Source organism: Camarhynchus parvulus, chromosome 3, assembly GCF_901933205.1.
Source record: "Camarhynchus parvulus chromosome 3, STF_HiC, whole genome shotgun sequence".
In the NCBI taxonomy this organism is placed as follows: domain Eukaryota; kingdom Metazoa; phylum Chordata; class Aves; order Passeriformes; family Thraupidae; genus Camarhynchus; species Camarhynchus parvulus.
Window position 1 is genome coordinate 50,016,571 of NC_044573.1, and position 27,428 is coordinate 50,043,998.

The 27,428-nt window shown below is 43.3% G+C and overlaps 1 protein-coding gene across 1 annotated transcript; it reads left to right on the plus strand.

Annotated features, from left to right (window-relative positions):
• Nucleotides 1-1,733: 1,733 nt before the first annotated feature.
• Nucleotides 1,734-27,428, plus strand: HECA (hdc homolog, cell cycle regulator). Its single transcript, XM_030945152.1, has 4 exons — nt 1,734-2,025; nt 16,198-17,238; nt 20,340-20,494; nt 23,136-27,428. The coding sequence occupies exons 1-4, from the start codon at nt 1,794-1,796 to the stop codon at nt 23,298-23,300; spliced, it is 1,593 nt and encodes a 530-aa protein (XP_030801012.1). The 5' UTR covers nt 1,734-1,793; the 3' UTR covers nt 23,301-27,428.

The window sequence follows — 27,428 nt, forward strand, 5'->3', positions numbered from 1 at the left end:
AAACTGGCCACAATTCTCCATTCCTCTGGTTTCTAGATAGAAATGCAATTTAGAAGCTTCAAAACTGTGAACTAAGGTAGGCAGGGCATTTAACTGTGGGAATGCAAGACACTGGAAATCGCATAATATCAGAACATTTCCACCAACAAAAGGAACTTTTAAAAAATATCTCTGAAATGCTGACATCTGCAGGCAAGGAAACTAGGCTATTTGACTTGAAACTTCTGTGATAGTTGCTTCAAGAGTATTTGAAAACACAACTCCTAATTTTCTTGGGAAGCCAAGGCCCTAGCTACAGGTACAAGATGTTACAGAATGTATGCCATTTTTAAAAGGAAAAGATTTAGGAACTGTTCCAGTCAAACAGTTTGCCCAGTTACTTCACACAAAATTGCGACTTACAAAATGTGGCCCATTCCTATCAGAGAGATCTCAGTTATTTTTACCCATCCACTTTGATTTGATCTCTGGAGCCCAAACAGCTCAGGCATGGCTTTGTCCTCCCAGCCACAGGCCAGTCACAGACCAGTAACGCAACTGCTCAATTTCTTGCACGCCTGTCTACTTCTTCAGCAAGGAAGTCATGGAAACCTAATCTCCAGTATCTGGATGAGAAGGAAAAAAAGTTAATTTATGTGCAAGGAAAAGCTTGCCAAGCTCAGAATAACGGCTCATCCTGGGAGCTGGTATAATGTTCTTATGATAGACTGCAGTTTTTCATTCCCAAATTGGATAAGCTGCTAGGTACAATGTGAGCATATGGGCAGGTGACACCTATGAGCAGTGAGCTGCCGCTCCTCAGCCAGTGAGAGGCATGTCACGAGGGCTGCAGTTTTGCAGCTGACGGGCAGCATCTCGTGTCCCTGGCTGCAGGAATCCCGCGATTACCAGTCACCCATTTTCCGCAGTGCCTCCCACCGAGCCCGGACTCCCGGAGGAGATGAGGCTGCTGCTCCTCGGCATCGCCTATGTCGAGGCACGGCGCTTCCAGCTCTGCTCCAGAGGAGCGCAGCAGTTTGAGTCTTCCTGTAACTCGTATCCTGGAGGTTTGCCCCTGCAGTCCGTCACCCATGGAGCTACCCCCATCAGGAACCACATGAGCTGAGAAATCCAATGTCAGGGCTGTGCTGCTGTAAGGTTTTCTGCTCTCTAACCCGCCCCTCTCCCCCACGAGACCGCATTGTTTTGCTTTCCTTCCATCTCCTTTTTATTCCTGCACGTTCAGGTGACATTTTCCAAGTGTTCCCCGCTGCTTGGACATTCACGCCGCGGCGGGAGCGCGGCCCTAGGCGCACGGCCGAGGTCGGGGCCGGAGCTGCGGCGAGGGGCGCGCAGGGAGACCCCCGGCCCCGCTCGCCCGTCACTGTCACCGCGCCCCGGCCACGGGGGCACCGACTACAGCTCCGGCTCCCGGCGGCAGAGCGCGACCTCCCGTTCCCGGGAGACGCAAGTGCCCCCAGCCCGAGCCGGCGGGAGCGGGGCGTTCCTTCTGCCGATAAGCCCCTCCCGCCGTCCGCGCCTGGCTCAGCCCCAGCCCCCCCTCGCAGTGCACGGCGCTTCCCGCTCCGCCCGCGCCTGCTCCGGGAGGGGGCGGCGGCAGCGAGCGGGCGGCCGAGAGGGACACGCCTTTCACCCTCCCCGGCCCGGCCCCCCGGGCCCCGCCGCCCACCGCGGGCGCGGCGCAGCGCAGCGCGGCCGCCGCCGCCCCGCCATGAGCCGGAGGTAGCGGCGGCGGCGCCTTCCGCAGCCGCCGCCGCCCGCCGCGCCCGCTGCGGCGGCCGGCCGGGCCCGCGATGCCGAACCAGAAGGGCGGCAAGGGCAAGAAGAACAAGCGCGCCAACAGCAGCGGCGACGAGCAGGAGAACGGGGCGGCTGCGGGCGGCGGAGCCGCGGCGGCGGCGGGCGGCGGTGCCGCGGGTGGCGGCGGAGCCGGAGCGGCGGCCGCGGGCGGCGGCGGCGGGGCGGGCGGCGGAGCGGGCGGCGCGGCGGCCGCGGGCGGCTCGGCGCCTGGAGACGTCAAGAGCGGTGAGCGGCGGCCGGGCCCGCGGCCTCCCGCGGTGGCGCAGGCGGCAGGCGGGACCGGGGGCGGCGCGGGGGCACCCGCAGGGCGGGGGCACGCCCGGAGAGCGGGGGTGTGCGGGCGGGTGCCCGGGGCGGCGGGGGGCTCCACTGGGCCCTGCGCAGCTGCCGCCGGCGGGATCTCCCCGAAACACCCGGCGGGGCCGGGGGCTGCGCGCAGGGTGTCCCCGCCCGGTGACCCGGCGGAGGGCGGGGGCCGGCGGCGATGCTGAGGGCGGCGGGAGCCCGCGGCAGGAGCCCGGGTGCGGTGGCTGCGGGCGGCCCGGGAGCCCGGTCCGGGGGCAGAGCGCATCCCCGGCGGGCGGGAAGCGCAGCGCTCGCCGGCAGCGGCCGCGCCGCGGCTGATTGGAAGCTCCGTTGAAAAATGCCCGCTTTATTCCGTCACGATTAAAAATGGAGTCCTGCTTTCGGTCAGTTTTGTTTGCCGCTGTACAGCAGTTGGGTTTGTCAGGGCAACGTGCTCACTTCGCATCAACCATTTTATGCTGCCTTTGGTCGGTGGGTTGGATTTTGGTTCGCGGCGGTTTTGGTAAGGTGGTGCCTTGCAGAAACTTGAATTGCTATTCATGTTTGTTTCTCTGCAAAAGGATGTGTCAGGCTAAAACTAAAGGCAGGGAAAGATTTTATTACACTTTTGCTAAGCCAAAAAACCCCACCTCTTAGTTCTGCTGCTAGGTTTGCAAACTGCTGTGCAGTCCCTACTCTTCACTTTTTTCCTCTCCCAAGTTCGATTTCAGCTTTTTACTCTCCATGCTTTTCAAAACTGGTATTGTGCTTTGTGACAGTAGTTTTGCCTGTGGTTGTTAGAAAGGCGCTTCCAAGTGTCTTAGTTTGATTTTCAAGATGTCTGATTCCCAGGTATTATTTAATGGAAACTTTTCCTTGGAAATATTAGCAATTAATTACGAATCACTTTAGCAAACGGTCTTTGCGAGACTGCTTTTGTGAGATTATTACTCCAGAGAATCATGGAGAATTATTAGAATTTCGTTTTTGTGTCTATTTCAGGTTTTTTCTTTACTATTTGCTTTAAGTGAGTGAACAAGGAAAAAAAAAAGAGAGGTTAACAGGAGTTAGAATATTGCTAGAGTATTTTAATCATTACTTCAGTATGGTAATGTAATATGTCCAATGTCCACATTGCCGGTGGTGTCTTACATGGTGGCTTTTCTCTGGATGGGGAGAAGCAATATTTTGAATTTTTGTTTTGCTCAAGCACAAGTGGCAGCAGTGGTGCATTTCTGCTGTGGCTGTATTGCCTGTGGATGATGAGGTGGTTTTCCATCTGCAGGTGCCACAGGAGGTGATGCCAGTGAACGCTGGTAGTGGTACAGCTCACTAGTTGGACTCGTTATCAGTCTTCTTCTGCTCTAAGGCTGTGTGTCCCACATGTTTGCCATAGCCTTCCCCTCTGCTGGCCACCTTCCTCAGAAGCTGAGGCTGCCTTTCTGACATCTAACCTGAGGTGCTCCTTTATTCTCTCTCCCTGCTTCCGTATCACTTCAGTGGTCAGAAGTACCCCTTGACTCTTTCACCAAATCCCTCACTTCCCTGTTTGTTTACCCTCTCACCACAGAGGTGCCGTCTTGGCTTCAACATTTGCTGTATGCTGTCTGGTCAGCACACCTGATCTTTGCCTTGACAGGATCATTGCATCTCATCATACCTTTATTTTCAGATAATCATAAAGGCTGGAGGGGTAGATGTGGTTGCTCGCTTTATTTTACTTCCCATCAGATAATGCTGAGCTGTAAGTTTCATAAATTGTATTCTCTCTGGTAAGTGCAAAGCTTTCAACAGTTTTGGTTCAGGTTGCGCTGCAGAATTGGGAATCTGGCTCACGTGCCGGGAAAAGATTAGACAATGATAACAGATTCCCTCAAGTCTTCAAACCCAATGAATCTGAAATGAAGCTCTGTACTGTAGCCACCGCCCTGGAGGCAACTAGCCCATTACTAGACTGCAGACATTTGTAAGAGGCTGTGTACTGGAGGATTGCTTGATCGCTGAGCAGTTTATGGAGGATGTGGCCTGCTGCAGTGTGTGGTGGGGTTAATAGAGTTCTGCTGTGCACAGTCAAGTCTTGACTGTTTGTGGGAGACTACCTGGGTTATGGATTAAGTCTGCAGGGTTGCAGGGAAGCTCCTAGCCGTGCTGCTTTTGGGCTGTGCAGCTGCATGCTGTGACTCATGCTGCCCAGGCTCATTGGTCCTGTGAGACCCTGGGTTCTCTTCTCTCTTCTCTCTTCTCTCTTCTCTCTTCTCTCTTCTCTCTTCTCTCTTCTCTCTTCTCTCTTCTCTCTTCTCTCTTCTCTCTTCTCTCTGCATTGTCACCATGTGCTGCTCTAGCGTAATTTGTTTGTATCTGGTGTCACTGCTCTCCTGCTCCACCTGTACCCTGGGAATGCAGTGCATGATCGTAATGACATAACCTGCTTGCTTTCATTCATATGGCAAGGCAGAAGTAAGCAGAGATGAAAGCAGCAGATTTAGCAGTTGAAAATGTCTGTGCAGACCTTGGCTTTGCATTGTGATGTCAGTATGATGGTCTGATTACACAGTCACATCAGGACCCTACTTTCTCATGAAGGACAGTGATTCAGATATGTTTTTTTTCTTTTAAGTCTTCACAGTTCGTTGTGTTGTCCATGTATTGTTTATGCCCCTCATCCATGTGGCATAATGAAATAGAATTTTTAATTTCCTCTGGGGTTCTCTGCGCAGCCCTGACTAGGTGTGCCATGTGATTGGGAACTGCCACTACAGCATCCCTTTATTGTGGAAGGTTCTTGTTCACTTCTACATTTTGATAAATTTTGCCTCAATCCCTGCACAATTTTTTCCTTTAAACTAGCATCCAGTTTTTGGCATGATGACTGAGAAATGTCAGCAGACTTTTCTCCTGCCCCAGCAGGGCATTTGTTTATAGTTTTTTGGTGATGTTTAAATTTTTGTGTGTTCAGAGCTCAAACTGCTCCTGAAGGGTTCTAGACTCCCACAGGGGAATCAGGAAGGCAGAGAGCACAACCACTGACCAGATGTGATGGCTTTTCTTACCTTGCACTCTCAATTTCTCAGCAGGTATTGGGATGATGCCTGCAAGGGGGATTCACGTTCTCTAGCTATGTCCTCTGTTCCTATCTCTTCCATCAGACCATATGCTAGATTAATCTTTCTTGATCTAAGTGCATCCATTTTCTGCACTAAGTGATGCACAAGTCATGGAGAGGGAGTTATAGGGTGTGGGTGGACTGGTTTAACAGTATCACAGTGCACAGGGAAAGTGAGATGTGATGTCACAGAAAGTCTCATTTCTTAGGTTACCTGTCTTCAGAGTGATTGAATGATGTTTCTAAAAAAGATTTTAATTTTCTGATTTTCTAGCTAGTTTTCTGGGTTACTTTGTATGAAATCTGAGCTGTGATCATGTGAAATTATACCAGCAACTGCATGGGATTTTGCACTTACCCCATTGATGGCAGCAGTTGGTTACCTTCATCTGCAGACATAAACGAGTGTAACATTTTGTGGAAACTTTGCGTTATCATCAGAAGAGGAAAATCTACAGAGTTTACTTTTAGATCTGAGGCTCTGAGGAACAAATTCCTATTTTGTCTCTGCCTTGCTGAGGCTGGACACTTTCAGATTCTGTGCTCCAGCTGTTTTACCCCATTATCCTCTAAACGTCTTGCTCTAGTCTTGACTTAGATTTGTTTCTGACCCTAATATTCCTTATTCTGTCCATTTTCTTTGCCTTGTTTCCATTCTTCATCTCATCGTCCAGTAGAGCCAAGTCCTCTTTTTTGGCTTGATGATCTCTATCTTAACACCTTGCTGCTTCATCCCTTTGTCATTGTCACTCTGCTCTCTCCAGCGCTGTTGCTGTGGGAAGACTAGAGAAAAGGAAAAGCTGTGTCTCTTAGCTGTGCTTTTTTCCTTTAACGTGTAATTGAGCAAAGCCAGCCAAATTAAACTAAAAATACCCCCCAGCATAACTGTCTCTAAATCTCTGTCCTACAGTGTACTGGCCACCTGTTTTAAGATTTTTTTTTTCTCCCCCTGCCATAGGTGAGCCCTTAAGCTGCACAAGTGGCAGGGCTGGTAAGTTCCTTGGTTGGCAGGTGGAGCTGCTGACTGTCAGATCTGAGTGCTTTTGAACACTTTGCCTGGGTTTCACAAATTTGTAAGACTGATTTACTTTCAAATAAAAATGCTAATGTAAGAAAAGTGTATAGAGAGGGAAATCAGTAAGCACAACAGTGACTAATGTGTTGAACACTGTGACTGGCTAACAATTATGATTCATTAAAAAAGAAACAATTATATCCTGGATGTAGGATAGTTAAAGGTGGACATGAAATTCATCAATGCAATGTTTAATTTAAAAAAGTGTTTTCAGATAATGAATTGTTGTAGATTTAAACCTGGATTAATATTTGCTGTCAAATGTTCCCTGCTGCATATAACATCCAGTTCCAGTTTGGCACTCTAGTGATGTTCAGTATTGGCACCTTCTGATTATTTAGCCTGAGGGAGTCCCATTGATATCAATGAGACCACCTGGAAAATTAAGTTTCTATTCTGTTGCAGTGACTACAAAATTTAATACCTATTAATTTACTAAGGGGAAATCATTTTGCCTTATAATACATTGTGTTCTTCTAACTGCAGAAATCAATTGAATGCAAATTTCACTGTCTCTGTCAATGCAAATCAGGTGCAAAAGGACTTTCATGTTAGTTTTAGGATTTGAAAACTATGCAGTTACATGCTCTGGTAGCAAATGCGGTTCATGTTTTACAAATCTTTGCAAATGGAATCATGTTCATGGTGTTACTGAGTAAAATAAATATTATTCATTCATGCAAGCAAGTACACACCCATTTAAGTTTGGGTTTTTAGTTATTTGCTATCAAAATGGTTATCAGTGCTCTGACAGCATTCTGTGTTCATGTGATTAGTTACTGTTCAAGTGTAGTGCTTTCATGAGTAAGGTTTAGGCTTGATGTTTGCTCTATTTCATACAAGGAAATACAGTTTTTGAACTCATAGCTTTGCTTCGTCTGCACTTATCCCATATCTTACTCACAGTGATCTAACAAGTAGTGACAAAATGATTTCTAGCCCTTGGAGACATTTGTAAGTTTTCTTCAGCCTTGCTTACAGCCTTGCACATTGAGACATCCTTTGATGTTAAAGTACTGTCATGGCTGGCAGAAGTCCATCCTTCTCTGCTTTTCTTCCTGCAGCATGTGTAAGGGGAAAAAAAAGAGGAAAACCTTGCATTCAGCTCAGAGTAAAATACTACAGCTCATCTTCAAGGTGTCTAAATTATAACAGGATTAATAGAGCATGGGCTTTCTTTAAACCCTTTTGATAGAAATTCAAATAATTTCAAAGAGGCCTCTTGAAACAGTAATCTAGTTACTGGAGTGGGTAATTCCATTTTGAAAGCTTGTGGGATTTCGAGTTGAGCACTGGCATTTCCTGGTAGACTTCAGTGACATTTATCTTGAGAGCATTCGCTTCAACCTTTATGCCTTTCTGTCTGTCTCTCAGAGTCTATCAGCCCTCCTTCCTGGCCTTCAGAGGGATATTGCTGTTGTTCCTGTCTCCCAGGATGCCTGCTGGGAGAAGAGGTAGCTTCTGTTGGAACCTGGCTATGGAGTGTGCCTGGCACTCCCCGTCTCCCCTTGTGTGCTGCCGATACCCACTGTGGGAGTAGTGTCCAGCTGAGGTCTCTGTGTGCCACACAGATGCCAGGGATGGTACACGACAGGGCTGGGAGCCTGCTTGGCATTGTGAGGGAGATGTCTGGGAGCCAACAGGTTCACATCAGGAGCTGCTGTCTTGAAGAGATGCTGGGTATTGAATCTCCTGTTTTCCACGGAGTTTCTACCAGCTTCTTTAGCCTTTAGCGTGGAAAATAAAATACAGTCTGTTGCACTGAAATTTGGGGAGGATGGACCAATGACACAAATACCCCTAGACTTGAAAATATAAGAGGTGTTGGTTGACTCTACCTGCTTTCCTTTCTCTCTTGCCTTCTTGTGCTTTCGGACTGGGTGTGGTGGCTAGCTGGCTCTCAGTCTGAGCGAGTCCAGCTTGCAGTATTTGCATCTGTGCTTGGCATGAGGGCATCTACTGCATGCCACAGTTATCTCTTATTTCCAGCATGAGTTGGAGTTTGCCACTGAAAACTTGCTAAGGCAGGTACAGTAGAATCTGCTTTAGTAATTATTATTATAATGACTGTTTCTTGAAGCACCAAGGATAGTTCTCTGTAGCAGTTCAAGTTATTAAAAACTCTTGGAAGGCTAAAGTGAGAGGATTTAGTGGTTATGGTGCTTTTCTATGGGGACAGTTCATGTGCAGACTAAGCAACAGCCAGTGTTCAAAACATATTAAGGCCCACCAGTCTTGAGATAGTCATTAATCTCTGCATTCACCATGATAGAAGTCATCGGAAAAATCCACATGATGCTGAGGAGTCTTCCTAGCTGGGGCATGATTGCTTATGGCACAGAGAACCAATTGTCTTCTGACCTGGTTAAACCAAATCAGAGTTCACATGGGAGTATTGGGGGTGCATGGTTGTCCTGGTACTGATACAGGTGGAGGCTTAAGTCTGTTCTCTGGGGATATTTCCAATTGGATTCAGGTGTTACAGCACAAGCTAGGGCAAGATTTCTCCTATACAGAGGGGGTCTATATATCCCAAGCAAAAGCCAAAGCTTTTGTTTGTGATTGTTTTCTGTATTCAGACAGCACATACTAAATGGAAAGAAACTGGCTAAGTTGGCTGATGATAATTGTACAGATGAAGGTGATTTCTACAAGACCATATGAATTCTCATGTCGGGTTCAGCAGCATAGGCAGTAGGTTCAGCTTGGAGCACAGATGGCTGTGTAAACAACCTACAGAATTATTGTGCACACGTAAGTGCCTATCTTCCTTAGTTTGTACAGTTTCAATCTTGATTTTCTGCCTTACATTGGTGAAGTGATGGTTGAGCTGGGAGTGGGTGGTTGAATGAGAGCTGCAGATAACTGTATCACATGCCGGCTGCTGATTTCATAAACAGGCATTAGCTCAGACTGTGCTGTTAGTTAGAAGGTGTTAATGTGGCAGGTATGAGTTAAGTCTTCATGATTTCCATGGTATTTTCCTGCTGCTGTGAAGTTGCTAGGTGTGTTTTTCTAAATTTATTTTTGTATTATGAAGAGATTGCCTTGGAGGTCAGGTGTGTAGTTAGTGAAAGTAAACTGTGTGGAGATACTTCTAGTAGCTACTGAGCCCTCTGGGAGTCTCATCACCTAAATTCTCAGCTGAACCAGGGTTTAGCAGCTCCAAATTACTGGAAATCTTTTCTACGGGAAGGTGATTGCTTCATGTTACTACTCACTTATTAGAATTAATGACATCTTGCACATGGGGTAAAGCATGAGAGAACTGGGCTGCTTATGGCTTTGTTCTCCTTAAATCCCTTCTGAGTAGGTGTTGCCAGCAGCTGCGTGGTCCTTGGGGGAAGGATTGAGCTCTGGATTGGCACCTATTGACAATGTCAGTATGTAGGTGCATAACAGATATAAAGCTGTCAGCCAGACTGACTGCACACAGCTCCTCCTTGCAGGGGCACTGGCTCTCTCTGTTGCTTGCTGCAAATGGACTGCTGGCCTTAGCTTCTCTTTCCAAGAGCATGAGAAAGTCTTATATCCCAGGAAAAAGCCTGTGATAAGAGTGGCTTACCAGGTGCTGCTGTGCTGGTTTTTTTTCCCTTCCCTCCTGGAAGCTCTTGTCTTGATCATTCAGCAAAGATTGCTTAAGAAGTTTTGAAGAGATATCAGTCATCGTCAGTGAGTGTTACCAGTGTAAGCCCCGAGCTGAGCTGTTTTGAGACTTCTCTTTCTTTTTGTCAGCTGTTATTTGTTGTTGCTGCTGCTCTGAAGATCCAAGCCTGCCTTTTGGATCAACTTTTGAAACGTTTTTTCTTACTGCATTCTTCTTCTGCACTTAGGCTCTTAGGAAAGTGGCCAGTCATTTTTGTATTGCCATATAATTTGTACTATTTAACTAGTTATGAGTATGACAATACCATTTTGTCACATCTTGGTAATCTTTGGAATATTAGATTGTATTACAAGGTTCAGCAAAGCAAATAAATCAGACACAATTCAGATTTTCTCTTTCTGTCTGTTTCGTTGTGGTGGTGGTGGTTTATTTTCTACAGCTGCATTACAGTATTACTGCAGTAGTATTGTATGACTTCAATTAAAATAAAGCTATGCTGATGGCAGAGGAAATTCAGAAGATTCGTGCAGATGGTTGGTAGGGAGTGGCCTTCCCTAGGAATGACTCAGCTCTGGTTCAGGCTGGCAGAGTGAAGAATTCCTGGCTGTGTAAGGTTGTGAAGACAGCAGTGTTCATGGGAAAGCAGGGTAGAGGTTAAAGTGCTTGGTTTGCAAGGTATGTGTCCCACAGGAGCCCTTCTGGCCTAGGTAATGTGCTGGCAACCAGTGTGTCCTTGGCATAGATGAAGAGATGCTAGAGTAACAGCAGACCAAGAGCAAGCCACAGTAAGTGTTTTGCAGCCAATCTGGTGCCAAGACCTTTCCCTTTTTTTGGGGATAATTTCTTTTTGCAGATCCCTAACAACCCCTGTTGCCTGACAGTTGTTCCAAGATGACAGTAGAGCTGTCTGATCCAGCCGCCACCGCACCTCCCTCTCCCTCTGCCCCCAGCCTCACATGTTTAACACCTCCCTGGAGTTTTAGCAGGGATGGCAAATCTGTGCAGTGAGCCGAAACCTGTGCCGACGAGTAGGGGAAATAATTATCTGTTTCTGTCCACTGACTGAAAAACTCTGGTGCCTAACACAATGGATAATGTGGGAGCATAGCAGGGGAAGAGCGAATTTTGCTTTAGGCACCTGCATTGAGGGCTTGGAACAAATGAGAGCAGTCACGAAACTGAAGCCATGGAATCATTGCATTTGGCTTGCTGGGTGCATCTTTGGTTTTATGATGTGTGTGTGAACAGAAGTAAACAACATTCTCCTTAATATACTTCACCAGAGGGGAGTTCCTCAGGCAGCTATTGTTCTGCTGCTTTCATTTGGGTCATAAAATGGGAAGGACGGTCTTCATATACTGCCTTTCTTTTTTATTAAAAGGTAGAACCAGTTCGTGTGGGAGGATTTTTTTTTGTTGTTGTTGTTGAAAGAGGTATTTCTCAGATGTTTTGTTTCTGTTCCTATTCCTGGCTTTTATGGATGTTTATAAACCCGAACAGAAAAAATGAGAAAAAGCCAGAAAAACCAATCCAGGTTCCTTGCAGTCTTCGGTCATATTCTCATTTTTGAAAGAAAAGTTAATTTTATGGTGACTCTGTCAAACATAAAACACAGCCTTGTTTGAACAGTGAGCTGTCTTTGCACAAATGTACGTGTGTTTGGAATGTTGTATGTTATTTCTGTTTTAGAAGACATTTGTGTACTGCTCATTCCAACTATTTTCTAAATCACTGTTCCAAATCACTGCAGAGGAATATGAGAAAACATTTATTTTTTTATGTGGAAACATAATGTATTGAGAGAAGCAGCACGCGCTTGTAGTTGCAACTTGACAGCCTACGTTGAAGCTGTTCTGCTCCACAAAACTGCACGCTGTCTTGTTTTGTTCTCTTAGGCTATGAAACCCATCTTGAAACTGAGAGTTAAACAGAAATTCTTTTATCATTATTTTGGCATTCTTTTGAAAGGAGCTGCTGGGAGATTAGATGTTGCTCTGATACCGTGTAATCTTTCATTTTCCCTGAAGTTCAGTTCCATAGCTTTGGAAACCAGAATCTTTTTGAGCTGTTAGCTACTTGGAAGCAAATATATTTAGGTGACAAATCAGCTTGGGGCTGTAGGTGTGGATGGGCAGTGTGGCCATGTAATTTCTATTTACTTCCCATCATAATCTCTCTTGGCAGTAATTGTTAATACTGTCATCATGAAACATTAGGACGATGATTCTAGCTCTGACCTTTTGAAGAATATCTTAAAATTTATTTCTAATTATGGGAAGTACAAGAGCTTGATAACAAGAATTTTTAAAGTCTTGTAATACTGGAAAAAAAGTGCTCTGTCTCATTTATAAAATGGTGATTAAATAACCTAGACCACTTTCAAGGGTGTGAATTAGTGGGAAGAGCTCTTCCCATTACCTAAAAGGAGGCTCCCATACTGATCTGAATGCTGTCTCTTTTGCTTCTAAGGCATATCTGTTGCCATGAACTGGGAAAATTGCACAAAAATTGCTGTTTTCTGTTTCTCATTTATTCTTTATGGAGGAACATGTGGCATGGTTATGTTTGGCAGGAGACATGGGTACAGAGAAGTCTGCAAGGGATGTTTGGTCCTGCACAGTCTGTTTTGTACAGATAATTTGAAATGTGTGGCAAAACCGAATGTTGGCTTGAAGTTTTTTATGCTTTTCAGGTAGTGGAATTCTCTGCTTTCTTAAATACAGGAAAACTAGAGAAAACAACAGAATTTTCTGCTGAGACAAATTAGCCATGCTGGGCTTCTCAGTTTCTGTTGTGGAAATACTGCAGCAGTTTAATCAAGGCCTTCTCCAAACCAGCAGACTGGATAAAAGCAAATCTGCATCAGTGAAAGCAGGTGCTTTGACTAGCATGGCATAACCCGTGCTGTGGAGCATGGCAGCAGGACAGAGAGACCTGTTAGCTTTCTGGAGTATTACCCATGCAGCTACAGTGACAGTAGTGAAATGTCAGATGAGTCCCCAGAAGAGGTGAGTAGACACCAGCTTCTCCTCTTAGCAATGATGTTTTCCAAAGCAATCTCAGTGCCACCATTGAACAGTTCATTGGGGTCTTTTGCATGATGGAAGGTTTTTGTTAATTCTGTTGCTGTCTTCCACCTGCTCTAGGCCTGCTTTTGCTGTGGTGATTATGTGACCAGCCAGTTCACACTGTGTAGATAGCAGATCAGATGAGGGAATGTGTGAAAACTTTGCAATCATCTAGTTAACTTAAATGTTGAAGAAGACATTGCTGTCCAGAACTTGCAGCCTTGCCTTTTCTTGCCCGTGGTTCTGCTGTATGGGAAGTTCCTCAGGTAATCTGGTGTCTGTAAATTCTTAAGGAGAAACTGGAGAAGATCTTATTCCACAGTATTTCCATTGACTGACTAGGAAAAGGGGAAAAAAGTCTGTTGAAAGTCGCCTTTATTTTAGCCTCTGGAAACCCAGTACATGATCATAAGTAATTGCAGACATAGTCTGGGGTGATGGTTTTTGTATTTCAGTCACTTATTTTACTAATTTCATTGTTTGTCCACATAGTGAAGAGGAGTCTGTAAACTTCTCAGGGAACTAGAGATCATACATTTTTGCATACAAACTCAAAAACGTGTTCAGAAGGGGATCAAGGAAACACTTGCCTTTTTTAGTCAGGTAACTGTGCTGGTATGGATGAACAAGTATAGTGTCTGTATTCAATTCTAGACCTGTCTGTGTAGTACTTTCTCAGCTGTCAGCTATAATTATACCTCCAACTGTTAGAACATTTACTCTCTGAAACACAGTGAGAGCATAAGTGGATTTTTGGCATGTTCTTTTTTTTTTTCTACCTTCTTGTAATGGTGGAAAGGAATATCTACCAAAATAGATGAATAAAGGAAATGCATAAGTGAGAATTGTTCAAATTGGTGCCTCTGGTACCTTGCCTCACATGACTTCTGATGATTTGCCTTTCATGGGTTCAGTTTAACTGCCTCTCTGAGGTCAATTGCATAAGGATGCTGTAATTGTGAACTATACTTTCAAACCTTAAATATGATGAAGGAAAGACTGTCAGTGAAGAAAAGCTTTGCAGAGATGCTTGCTGTGGTAGTGTGACTTGAGTGAAAGTCTGGGAGAATGGGTGGGAAAACTCTCTGAATTGGTAAACTGACAGATGTTGTTTCAGAGCAGGTAAGTTATCGCTCACTTCTGCTCTTGGCCAACAACACTATAGTAAATAATAACAACATTAGACTTAATAACACTCAGTAAAAGAGTGGAGAAAAATTAGTCATTGGTAGTGGGCTTTTCATAGATGTGAGACAACCAATAACAAAATATTTGTTACATTATAGAAGGAACTTCCAAAGAGTCTCTAGAGAAAGCCTCTCTTCTCTCCAATTTGGTAATTTGTTTTTAGTGACTGAAAAGTCCATATTTTGAAATGAAATAGGCTTTTCTTCTTCAAAGGAAAGTTTTTGGGAATGTGTTTTGCTTGCAATTCGTAGGCCACTCCCTGAAGGAAAGGTGTTGCAGAACTCTTCCTGCAAGTGTGTCACTTTTGGCATTAGAAACAGAAACAGAGAAATTAAGTGAAGGATGTGGCATCTTCCAGGGAATGGCTCAGGAAAGTTTTTCTGTGCAATTTGTGCCTTTTTTTTTTTGGTATAAGTAAGTTTTAAGAATTTCAGTAATCTTAAATTTACTGAAGGTAGCTTTGAACATTTTGTTTGTTTATAGCCTTTTCCAAAAACTTGCTGGGAAAGGGACCGCTAGCACAGCAAAGATCTGTTGTTGCAGAGCATCTGGTTTGTGTATTATTGCTGTAGGACAGGTGATGATGGATAGTGTGTCTCATACTGAGAGTTGGAGTCAAAGTACATCGAGGAGCATAAAACCTCTCATTCTACTGCAAATTATGTAGTGGTATTTGTGCAAGCAGTGATAAAAATGGGATTAAAAACAATGCAACAGAGTGGTGGTTTTTTTACCTGCTCAACAGATAGGAATTTAAAGTCCTAAGGGGAAAAAAAATTCAGTCATGGCAATCTCTCTCCTCAAGTCTCTGTCATAAGTCCTGGGGCTCTGGCTGAGACTTGAGTGGAACTTCAGGAAGCTAAGTGCTGTGTTTTAGATAGGGTGAGGCAGCACTTGACCACGGAAGACCTGGAAGAAGCCTGCTAATATTTGAAAGCAGGCATACAGAGGTTAAAAGGCAGCCTGACTGCCCTGTTGGAGCAGTACTTTCTGATGAAGTTGAAGAATTAGGAAGACAGAAATACTGAGATGTATTTGTCATACTTGAGTAAGTATCTGTGGTGGGGGTCAACCTGCTACAGCATCTAAAAAGTTCTTATAAAAGCTCCAGTAGAAAATTTCCAATACCTTTTGACCCTCCCAGCTGCAACAGAGCAGCCAGCAATGGGAATCATGTGTAGTCTGTGGTACTTGGTGAGGAACTGGAAAACGTTGTTGGTTCATAAATGCAGAAAATTCTTCTGTAGAACATTTTTTTGTGTAGAAGCTGATATTGTTGCTGTGAGATAATTGAAATAAACTGCGCTTTGCTCAAGGATATAGCAAAGCTGCTACTTTACTGATAAAATATCATGTTGCATTTGGATTTTTCACCTGTCTGTGCTGCAGAACTGTTTGGTTTGTGAAATTTAGCTATCCAGAAGGTCAGTGGTGGTGATATAGTCTCTATTTGCCTAAGCAATGTAATGAAGACCCTCCTTTCTGTACTAGGAACGTAAGCTCTTTGTCGTGCTTTTCAAAGTTCTCTGCTCACTCCTTCTCTCCCTAGCTGTTGTCTCTTGCTCAGTCCCCAGAAAAGAAATTTCTTTTCCCTCACAATTCCTGCCTCTCCCCATGATTGCAAAGCTGGGTGTACTTGCTAACTTACTTGTATTGCTTACTTGCTTTTCAAACAGGCATCTCTGTGTGTTCTCCCCATGTTGCCTCTCAGGCTTCAAAGCAGCTCTCCAGAAACATTCACGATGCTTTCTCCTTGCTTCTTAATGCCTTGCAACGATATCCACAAATACTTGAGGAGGGCTTATGCTTCTGAGGTGCTTTGGTTTTGGATATTACACAGACTGTAGTGTCATCTTCTTTCTTTATTTGTGCATTTCCTTATCTCCTTTCATATGCTTACCTCTTTTTGGCAAATACTGCTTTTTTTGCATTGACCCAGAGCTGGTGCTTGTGGCCCTTTAGTAATACAGGTTGTTAGTAAGAGCTTGGGTGTGTTTGTCACAGTGTTTGAAGGAAGTACTGCAATAAATGGGCCATTAAGTTATTAACGTATCTGTTTTACCTTCCACAGAAGCCCCTTGTGCTACTCCACTGATCTGTAGCTTTGGGAGGCCCGTGGACTTGGAGAAGGATGACTACCAGAAGGTTATATGCAACAACGAGCACTGTCCCTACAGCACTTGGATGCACCTTCAGTGCTTCTATGAGTGGGAAAGCAGCATCCTCGTCCAGTTCAATTGCATTGGCAGAGCCAGGAGTTGGAACGAAAAGCAGTGTCGCCAAAACATGTGGACCAAGAAGGGATACGACCTGGCTTTTCGGTTTTGCTCCTGCCGCTGTGGGCAGGGTCACTTGAAGAAGGACACGGACTGGTACCAGGTGAAGCGAATGCAGGATGACAAGAAGAAGAAATCAGTGTTGGAGAAGAATACGGGAAGGTCCATGACGGAGTCAGCAGAGGAGGCCAAAAAAGGCAGGCCGGCCAACAAGCCGCAGAAAGGCTTGAGTAATGACCTCCAGCGAAGGCACTCTATGGACAGGCAGAACTCCCAGGAGAAGGGGGTCATGGGGGGCAGCTACGCCATTCGCTCTCCTTGTGTTTCCCCTGGCCAGTCCCCTCCCACCGGCTACTCCATCCTCGCCCCCACGCACTTCAGCGGCCCTCGTTCCTCGCGGTACCTGGGAGAGTTCTTGAAGAATGCCATTCACCTGGAGCCCCACAAGAAGAGCATGGCTGGGGGGGGCATGTACAGGAATGCACATTTTGATTATGGGGCAGCTGGCTTGCAAGCACATAGATCAGGACACTTTGATACCCCAGTGCAGTTTCTGAGAAGGCTCGATCTGTCTGAGCTGCTCACTCATATCCCCAGACACAAATTGAATACTTTCCATGTGCGGATGGAAGACGATGCCCAGGTGGGCCAAGGGGAGGACCTTCGGAAGTTCATCCTTGCTGCTCTCAGTGCCAGCCACAGGAATGTTGTAAACTGTGCTCTGTGCCACGGGGCGCTGCCAGTGTTTGAACAGTTTCCGCTGGTGGACGGGACCCTGTTCCTTAGCCCATCGAGACACGATGAGATTGAGTATGATGTTCCCTGTCACCTTCAAGGTACAGGTTGTCTGTCAGTCATCCTAGGTTTCATTAAATGATGGAACTGCCTTCTGTGCCCTGTCCCTGCCATTACAGATTTTCATCCTGGTTCTGCATTTTTAAGCAGTTCTGTAAAGCTTGAAATAATGTCCAACATACTCATGTGGATCAGATTGAAACACTTAGAAGGAATTTAAAATGATGCCATATAGGAAGATCCATGCCTTGTGTTTGGTTTGGAAACAAGTTCTGATTTGATTTCTAGGTAGACCATGGGAAGGTTTTCCAGCTAGTCTGTTCTGGGGCTTATGCATGCTCGTTTATCTCTTGGGATCATTACTCCAGGATGCACACCAACCTTTTAAACCACCTTTTCAATTTAAGCCTGCTGTGCTGCAGCCTGGCTGAAAGTTGTATTTGTTCCGCTGATGAGGGTGAGGCACCTCTCATCTGCTTTCAGACTACAGAGTATCAGTTCTGTTTTATAGCAAAGTATTATTTCTTAAATACAGAAAAGTCTGGCCTGTGTTAACACAGGCCTGGAGAGGTAGTAAGAGTAAGCTTTTAATATGGTGTGTTAAAGCAGCAGTGTAGCAGTGAAGGTTTTTTCCTTATTTCCAAACTTGCATGTGTTTGAGCTATGTCTTGATTATGTCCTGGCTCTCAGATGAGTTGAGACCAGAGCAGGTGTTTCTTTTTTCCCTCTTAGAGAAACAAATGAATGTGGGCCAGCATGAGCTTCAGCTCTTCCTGAAAGCCGTGGCCCAAGCTTAAGTGATGAGAGTGGGTGGTACATGGCTAGATGTGCCTGTCCTGCAGCCTGCTAGCAGGCAGTGTGGCTAAAATAAGTCAGAGAAAGCATTCCTCGTCTGATGGTCAAAAGTAGAGTTATTGTTGAAATGTGCGTTGGTAAGGGATTAACCAGAGGTATTCTAACATTAAAGTTTCTCGCCTTTCAATAAAATACATTGTATCCCATGCATGGTCATAATATGTGTTATGTAACATACCTTTGCTCAGTAAACTTTGTATTTTATTTTTTTCTTTCCTTTAATCACTATGCACTAAGTCACTAAACTGTATTCACACTAACATTATTGTTTCTGTCTTGCCTAATGTACTTTAAGGAGAAAAAGCAATAGGCAAATAGACAAGCCAGAAAAGTTCCAGGATAAACAGAATATACCTGTGTGAGATAACTATGCTTATTTGCTTTGATGGGGAGTCACACAATGTGCTTGTGATTTTATCAGTACAAAAAGCTGGTTTAGTAATAATAGTGAAACTCACTGTTTGTTAACATTTGCCTCTAAGAATGAAACTGTGAAATTATTTTTTTTAACCTTAATTATTTCTTAACTGTTGGATGATATATCTGAAAAACTTGTTCAGACAAGTTGCTGTGAATAATTAATTGTTAAAATGTTTGCTTCCTTGTCGTGGGTAAGATGGTTTCTTACCAGAAGTATTCTCTGAAATGAAATTAAGCTGTAAGGTGCTATTCCTGGCTGTTATTTTCTTTTCAGTACAGAAAATCATTTATGTTACTTCAGGCATGTTTAAGATACCAGGTGCCTCATTTCCAATACAAAAAGTATCCTGAAAATTAAATGGTGGGGGAATGTAGTATTTTAAAGTGCAGCAACGGTGCGGAACTTTGGATGGGGAAGGATGTTTATCTTCCTGCTCAACTGCTGTGCATGGAGTTGTTTGAACATCACCAGTCTTGGGTGTTCACTTCAGGAACAGAGCTAATTATATATGTTATGTGTATATTATATACATTTTAGTTTCATCCCATCATGTTTTCTAGAGCTGAACATGCCAGTGTAGAATAACTCAATTTTTACCAGCTCACACTACTAAGTCTATTTTGTATGTATATTTTAAGAAGAGTCTGTTTTTTCTTGTTTTTCTAAAATAGTTGGCTGAAAAACCAAAACAAGTTAAAACACAGACTACTAATTTTATAAGTGTCCGGTATAGACTAATAATAAATTATTAATATTTTGGTCCTATTTTTGTAGAAGAGTTACAAGATGTGTGTCTGTTGAATTACAGTTTGTGATGTGTTCAGTGCTTTGATGCTAAAGAGCACAAGTTGCAATCCAAGGGGAACACATGTTGAACACAGTCCTGTTTTGTGGCTGATCTGTAATTTCACTACTGCTTAGTTCTGTCTTACATAGCAGTGCAAAATCTGGTATGTTACAGGATTAGTACTTGGTGTCAGGCCTTTCTAATAGCCACTATTAAATTGCAAATCAATTTAGTCACTAAAAGTCAGGCATAACCTAGGTACCAGATCTTTATAATTTATGTAGGAATTTTGGGGTTTTTTGTGAAAGTTGGTCTCAGATTTTGCATTGGTTAGTTTAATCACATGTATGTAGTGAAAATATTTGATTTTCAGGTCTGAGCCACTTGTTTGTTTATGGACATAATTGTAACTCATGTTTTGAAAGCCATTGTGCATACAGAGCCTAAAGTGATGATAGAGCTCATTATATTCATAGTTGTGAATGGCATGTTAAAGTCTTTGAATGTGCAATATATAATGTAAATATACTTGTTGTTAATGAACAGTCAGAAGAAAGTACATGAAAAAAATTTGCTCTTCTGACTGTTGCTTTTTTTCCATGGGGACTATTAGGTTGTTGGTTCCCTCTTTGCTGGAAGATACCAGCAATTTGTTAAATGAATCTGTACCAAGTTTGCTAATAAGCTTCAGCACTTCTCCACTTCTTATGTCAGGTGGAGATGAAGCTAGGGCAATATTCTGGTTTTGGAAACACAGCAGCTGATCTTACAGCTTAACCTGGCATCTCTTCTTGGGGGTTTAGCAACTCCTTCTTTAAAATATTCTGCTAAGACCTACCAGCAGATGATGTAAGGGAGAGTGGGCAGGGTGATGACTAATTCCTGAGTTCTGTATCGCTTCAGTCAAGCCTGTGTATTTCCTGTAGAGAAGTACTTCTTACTTTATCATTCACCCTTTATAAAGAAAAAAAAAAGAAAGATGTGATTTGTATCACTAAAGGTCAGATATCACGTTGCAGAAAATGTCTGTTTTCATCATCTCTTTTTGGCTCCTTAAGATGTGTCTCTTCTGTCCACAGGAAGGCTTATGCACCTCTATGCTGTTTGTGTAGACTGCTTAGAAGGGGTTCACAAAATTATCTGCATTAAGTGCAAGTCCCGATGGGATGGAAGCTGGCATCAGCTGGGAACTATGTACACCTATGATATTCTGGCAGCATCTCCCTGTTGTCAGGTTAGTACCATACATAAGAAATACTCATAAGGTGAAATTCCAACTGATAAGATAAAGTCAAGGTTATGTATCTTTTCTCCCTTTCCTCCTCCCATCCTTCTTTTCCAGCCTGTACCTATGAGTGCAATACAAGAGGGCTGATGGGTCTCTCTGCCTTTGTTTTCAGAGGTACAATGGCCTTTAGCCAAACTAAAGTCATTGCAAGGGTCAGTGGTTAATACACTTATGTTTTTAAATAAAGCCCCCTTTAAATGCATTGGAAATTAAATCTGATGCTTCATCACTAGCATCACTAGTGCCAGGTATAGTTCCACCTTTTGAGCAGACGTTTCATGTTTCCAGGATTTTTTTAGTTCATAAATTGTGTTTTATCATAACTGCAGCAAAAAAGTGCCAAGGGAACAGAAAGGTCCAAAGTGTCTTTGTGCTTGGAGATTACTCAGCTCTCCTTAATCTTTGTTGTGGCTGACCCTGGTGATGGCACTCACCCACCACAGCCTGAAGCAACTTCGAGTTCATTAAACACTCACCTCATCTTTGCCTTGAGAGACGAAGATCCAAGGCTTGGGGCTACTCCAGAATGTGTCTGAGACAGCAGGATTGTTTGCATTCCAGAGAATTAATTGTCCATGTGATAGACAGAGTGCTTCTGCCATGCAGGTAGGGGTAGGCAGCTGTGAAAAAAACATCTGTCTGGGAATGACTCAGTGCTCCGCTGCAGATGCTCAGTCAGACACACAGATGGTGGTAGTAGGTCAGGACAGAAGCCTTGCACAGATACACCCATTCAGACTGGGATCACTTCATGGTAATGTGCATACTTTAAAGCCATCTGAAATACCAGTTTGTCAATATGCAAAATGACAGTTTATTTTAAATTTAACATATTTAACAAAACGTGTTGCTCAAAAGGCAAGTGGTGTTGCTGCTGCTGGTTAAGGTGACATTGGTAGCAGTTATAACTACAGACTAATACATTACCTCCAAATTTAGTGTCTCTTGAGGCTGTACCTTTTTTTTAAAAATAGGAACTTCTAAAGGTAAGGAAAGCACTGATACTAACTTGCTACCTTTGTAAAAGTCAGCAGCTTCAAATCTGAATTGTTTCTGTTGAAAGAAAATATTTGAGAGCTCATTATACAAAAGCCCTAATTACATGATTAATGGACAGTGTGACAGTACATGGTATAAGAACTCGCTATAAAAGCATTAGCTGCAGTGACTGTGATTGCCAGATAATAAGCATTATTGTTTCACCATGATTGTTACAGATGATTCTGTGCATACGGAAGAATGACATTAAATATGGTATATAATAGAATTCCAAATTGCCTTTCTGGATTTATTATGAATAATTTCGTGCCTTACTTCAAAATATTTAATTCTACATCACAAATTTGCATGTAGAATAACAAACTGCAACCATTGTCAGATTACTGACTCTTAGCTGATGTGCTGGACAGTAGTAAAGGGGAAGACACTTTGGTTAAGAGTTCCATAAAAATTCATAACCTAGTAGATTGTATTAAAATTTCTGTTTTTCAAGCAGAGCAGTGAAGCTGTTGATTTGTTTCTTTTTGAGTCTGGTCTCAACAGGGATAGTACTTTAATAATTTTCTCCTCTCCTCATCCAGGAAAATCCCTTAAATCAAGGTGGCCTAGACAATATTTTTGTTCTTTTCAGTGGAGAGCTGAGGCTTTCATTAGTGTACTGGGATGCGAGTTTAAACTATGGTGCAGCTCAGACCCTTGCTGCTCATTTGCCATTTTTACTCTTTAACTTCTTTACAGTCTCAAATCATTCTGCTTCTCTTGATTATTCCAAAGGGCTTGCTGAGCTTTCATGCTGCCTTTTGCTTTCTTTGTATCAGATGGGCTGTGTTTCTCAGCTAGATTTCTTCTGAAGTCTCACTTCTTTGCAACAGCTGAATAATAATAGAATAATAATAATCCATCCTCACCTATGACCTTGGATTATTTCTCATATCCACCCAGTTAATGTTGCTTCTTTCTCAGTTGGATTTTGTAGAACAGTTTGTGTGTTGAAGTGATGTTTAGTTTGTATAACCTGATACGTACTATAAATGTTTAAATAGACACTTAAAGTGACACAGTACCACGTTGTGCTGATAAAGTAGATCAAGTTATAAATTTGTTAAGCCAAAAGATTAAAATGCTGATATATTTCATAGACAGATGATGTTCAAACGTCAACCTAAATGGTTGAATTGCTGTGGCACAAATACAAAATTTCTCTCTTAGCTTTGATGCTTCAGTAATGATTTATTGAGACACCACTTCTTGTGCTGGGAAATGAGGAATGGATTCAGAGATTTAGCAGCACAAAATAAACCTTGATATTCTCTACCTTCCATCAGTCAGAGTGGGAGGTGACCCACTCCCCAGAATTTGGTGGTGGTCTTTAATGTGAAAGGCATGGTGTGTGCTTGCGAGTTCCCAGTCCAGGTGAGGAATGTCCCTACTGGCACATCCCACTACTGCCAGTATCCTGACTGACCCCTTCTCCTGCTGGGGAGGACAGGGGGCTGCCTCTGGCACCTTGTTTTCCAGAGGTGAGAAGCTGATGTGGAGTGTGGTTATTTCAAAAAGGTTTTTCTGTTTGTTTCTTTGTTTGTTGCAGGCTCGACTGAACTGTAAGCACTGTGGGAAACCAGTAATAGATGTGCGGATTGGCATGCAGTATTTCTCTGAATACAGCAACGTCCAGCAATGTCCTCACTGTGGAAATCTAGACTACCACTTTGTGAAGCCATTTTCTTCATTTAAAGTTTTGGAGGCTTATTGACGAAAGCTTTGCTTTAGTAATAGCTATTTTATGGGTATTTCAACTTTATTACATATCTTTTTATAGGATTCATTCTGTGATGAAATCTAATTTCTTTTCTAACTGAAAGAGCAGCTTCTTTGTCAGTGTACATATTAATATGTATATATACATGTTGTTAAAACCAGAATCCTCCTGACAAGATCTCTGTGAAGGTTGGAGGCAAGCCAATTTAATAGCCTTTCAATATATCCCATGTGTGGGGTAAAGTTCAGCTAAAAATGACTTGGGTTTATTTTTTGTATAGTTGTAATACAGTTTATAGGAAGGGTGTGGGGAGACATAAAGGACAGAGAAATATGTCCAGTTGGAAAATGGGTAATTGCATAGGGTTGTTCCTCCAGCTTGGTGGAAATGGGAAATCCTTGGAAAGAAATGTTTGTGTTACTGTTGAATTCATTCAGCCTTCTGCATTGGTTCCCAGGGGTGCAGGAGCTGGCCCTCTGTTGCCAGTCCCCTCAGCAGGCTTTCTTTCAGATTTCCCATGGCCAGGGTAAACTGAGGTATCATGACAAGTGAATGTAAATGTGTGCCAGCAAATGCAATCTTGAATGAATTCTTCTGGCATTGTGTCTTCCTGCTATGTGTGTTTGATGTGCATTGCCCTCACTGAGTTGTAGTGCAGGCAATAGTGCTGCTTCCAACAGGGCTGTCATGTGCCCAGCTGAGTCATCTGCTCATACCAAAACAAGCTGGAGATCTTAAAATGCTTTATTTAAAGGTGTTTCTTCACAGACATTTTAGGGAAGGAACTGGCTGAGCTGAATGGGGATGTGATTGTATGTGCCTGCTGGGACTGAGGCTTTGCTGTCTGCTGCAGGCTTGTGTGGCTGGTTGGAAGGAGAACCATGAACTGGGGTTTGGGCCCTCAGACCTGTAGGAGCTGAGAGGTACTGAGTACAAAACATGTCATCACTTTTTAAAACAATTAATTGCTGCACCTTTGTCTTTCAAAATTGTGTTCAGTCTAGGATCTAAAAACAAGGAGATGTTCTAAGAAAGCAAACTTAGCATATTTACTTTCAACATGCCTCTGTGCTGTACAGAGAATTTGTATCAGAGAGCTTGGCCCTGTAGACTCTGCAGTTGTTGTTTCTTGATTCCCATTTCTCCCTTCCTTAAATAAATTGTTCAAAATAGGTCATTAATCTTTTGTTTGGTTTCTCAAATCAGTTGAGATTTAAGGAACGTTTGGTTTTTTTCCTTTTCTCGATAGTGTGTTTATGAAGTGTTTGTCCACTGGAGAAGTGTGGGGTTTCTTTCTGTTTACATGGTGGGATTATTTTTTGTTCCTTCTGAAACCTTGTGTTTTTCCAAATGAGAATCTTTTTCGAGTATATCTGTTGAAATCAGTCTTGAAAATGGCCCTGATAGTCTGCCACCCTGGGAAAGAAAACAAAAAAGTCAGAAGCCAAAATAGTGTTTTTTCCTATGTTGGACTGAGCGTCACACTTTCTGCCGAATTAAGAAATTATCATGCACATAAAAGTCAAGCTGAATATCCATGTTTCTTTGTGTGTAAAAATGCCAAGTTCAGAGTTTTATTTCCTGCTGTCTCCACTGCAGAATTAGCTCCTTTTAGCATTAGCTACCCTTCAGGTTATACCCAAGCTGCACAGAGTGTTGGCACAGTTGGAGTGGCGATGTCCTTGGGTGTCCCCCTGCTCATGTGGTGCAGTGCTGGTCTGAACAGCTGTGTTGGCAGGCTGTGGTAGCTTCACTACTGGTGCTCTCCTTCTGTGCAAGTTCCTCGGCTTGGTTTTGGATCTGGAGCACATTCTTGGGGTTTTGTGCACTTGTCTTCTTTGCATCAGTTTTGGGAAAACCTCTTTCTTCTCTTGGGAGAATTATGGGGAAGACTTTGAGAGATTTCTAACACTGTCCTTTCATGGCTACCACAAAGTTACACCCAGCCCAGCTGCAGTGGGATTAGCACTGCACCCCTTGTCCCTAGGAGCAGACCTGGCCTTGGGCATTCTTGAGCAGGAAGAAGGTTTCTAGCAGATAAAACCTAGTTAGCTGTGCAGTGTAGACCTCCCTTGTGAAGAGCAGTGGAAATATAATTTGGATTAACTCCTCCAGAAGGATGAGCCCTTCAGCTTTGGTGGTGTGTTGAGCACTCTGCTGGGGTTAGGGTGGCTGACAAGGTTGGAGTTGTGTTGCCTGGCAGGACCATGAGAACCAGACCAGACAGACAGCAGCAGCCTGAAATCACACAGCAAAGACAAACCTCCTGTAATGAAGCAATTAGAGAGAGCAGTTAAAGCATACATCTCTTACTGTAGGTTCAGTCTTCTGTGCCAGTCACATGTCATGATTCCAGGGTGTCAGTTCCCACACAGGATACATGGCATTGTGTGCTGTTTTTTGTGCAGTGTTGGGAGGGTGTCACTGTGCAATGCACATGGTAGGGGAGAAGTGGGGTCTGGAGTTGTCCTAGATACTTGTTCACTTGCTTCCCTTGGAGTAGCTTAATTTATAATTCTGCCCTTTAAGTTCTTGGATGCCTCTCTAGACCTGTATGTGTGATAATCAAAAATGAGTAGACATGGAATAAAGGAAATATGGTCAGCTTTAAAAATAAGTATTTGAGAGATTGTGTAATACATCGAAGTAAAAACCAGGAATGGAGCACACCGAGAAAATGGGAAGGGAAAAGCACATTTAAAGTCTTAACACTGACAAGGAATTACATACAGAAGGCAGTTTAGTTCTTTGCTAGCTTTTCCTTTTAATTCTGCTGTTGAGTCTTACCTACTGCTTGAGGAATGCCTATTTTCTTGTAAAACACATCTCTCAACTGGAGGCTAGCAACGTACATAGCACTGTAAAAACAATCCTCATTGGAAACCAGCTGAGCTACAGAAAGGTTCTTCTGAACTTTCACTCCAAAGTAAATTATCCCTAATTTGTAAAGGCTTTCCCTGCCTCTTGTTGGTACTGAAAGCTGCTCTTGGGTCACTGGAAAATGCACGATTTTCTCTAACATGCAGATTCCAGTCAAACAGTCAGCCCTCACCTTTGGCCAGGGGAGTTTCCTGGGCTTTGCCCAAGTAGAAGTGCAAATGCAACTTCTTTGGGACCTAATGGCTACTTTGGAGCTTAAACTAGACCACAGTTGCTCTGCTGCCTGTCTGGACTAGCACTGGAAGTAGTCATGAGCTTACAAATGCATCATAAGGGAAATTACCTCCCAAGCTAGGGAGCTGCTTGCTTTGTTTATTTGGCTAGTTTATTCTTCATTACCTTTCCTTTCTCTGATGCTGTGTGTTCCTTTTAAGCTGGCCCATGGTCAGATTAAATTTGCCTGCAATATGTTTTGTAAATGAGAATGCAGTCCTCTGGATTTGGAGGTTCATTCTGCTCTTCTTAAGTGCACGATACTCCTTGTGATAGTAATAGGAGTTGCATGTGCAAATGCTTTTTTTTCCAGTAGTTAACTCTCCTTTCCATGGGAGAGTCTTGCATTTAGGTAGGCTTCATATTTTGGATGTGTAAAACTGAATTCATCCATCAGTAAGATGTCTACAGATAAATTTTGATAACCATAACTAACAAAATTGACATCTTTCACACACTGATGTGTAATTTGACATTTACCAACATGAACAGCCTGAAATTGTTGTTCTGTCTAGTGCTGCAGAGTCATTAAAACTACAGTGTTTTATAGCCAGACCATAGACTATCCTATAGTCTATCTACATTAACATCTCCAGTAATGAGCAGTGTATTCATAATGACTTTAATTGGAAAAATAAGGAATATTCCTACAAGGGAGGCATCTAGCCCAATATTTTTCTTTTTTCCTTTTTTTTCCCCCTCCCATGTGTTCCTCATTTTGCTGTACCAAGTAACCAAGGACAAACACGTTGTAAGGCCACTGGTGAGAAAACCCCTCAAAAATATACTTGTCCATAAAGGTTTCTTGTTGAGACATTCTTGGATTGCACTTTTGCAGATGGAAGAATATGTACATAGCAAATGAATGTTGATGAAATTAAAATAATTGGTTATGATATCATTTATGTGTGTTGTTAGAGAATATTTTGTTGTGAGTTCTCTGTATTAAAAAATAATAAATACCAGACA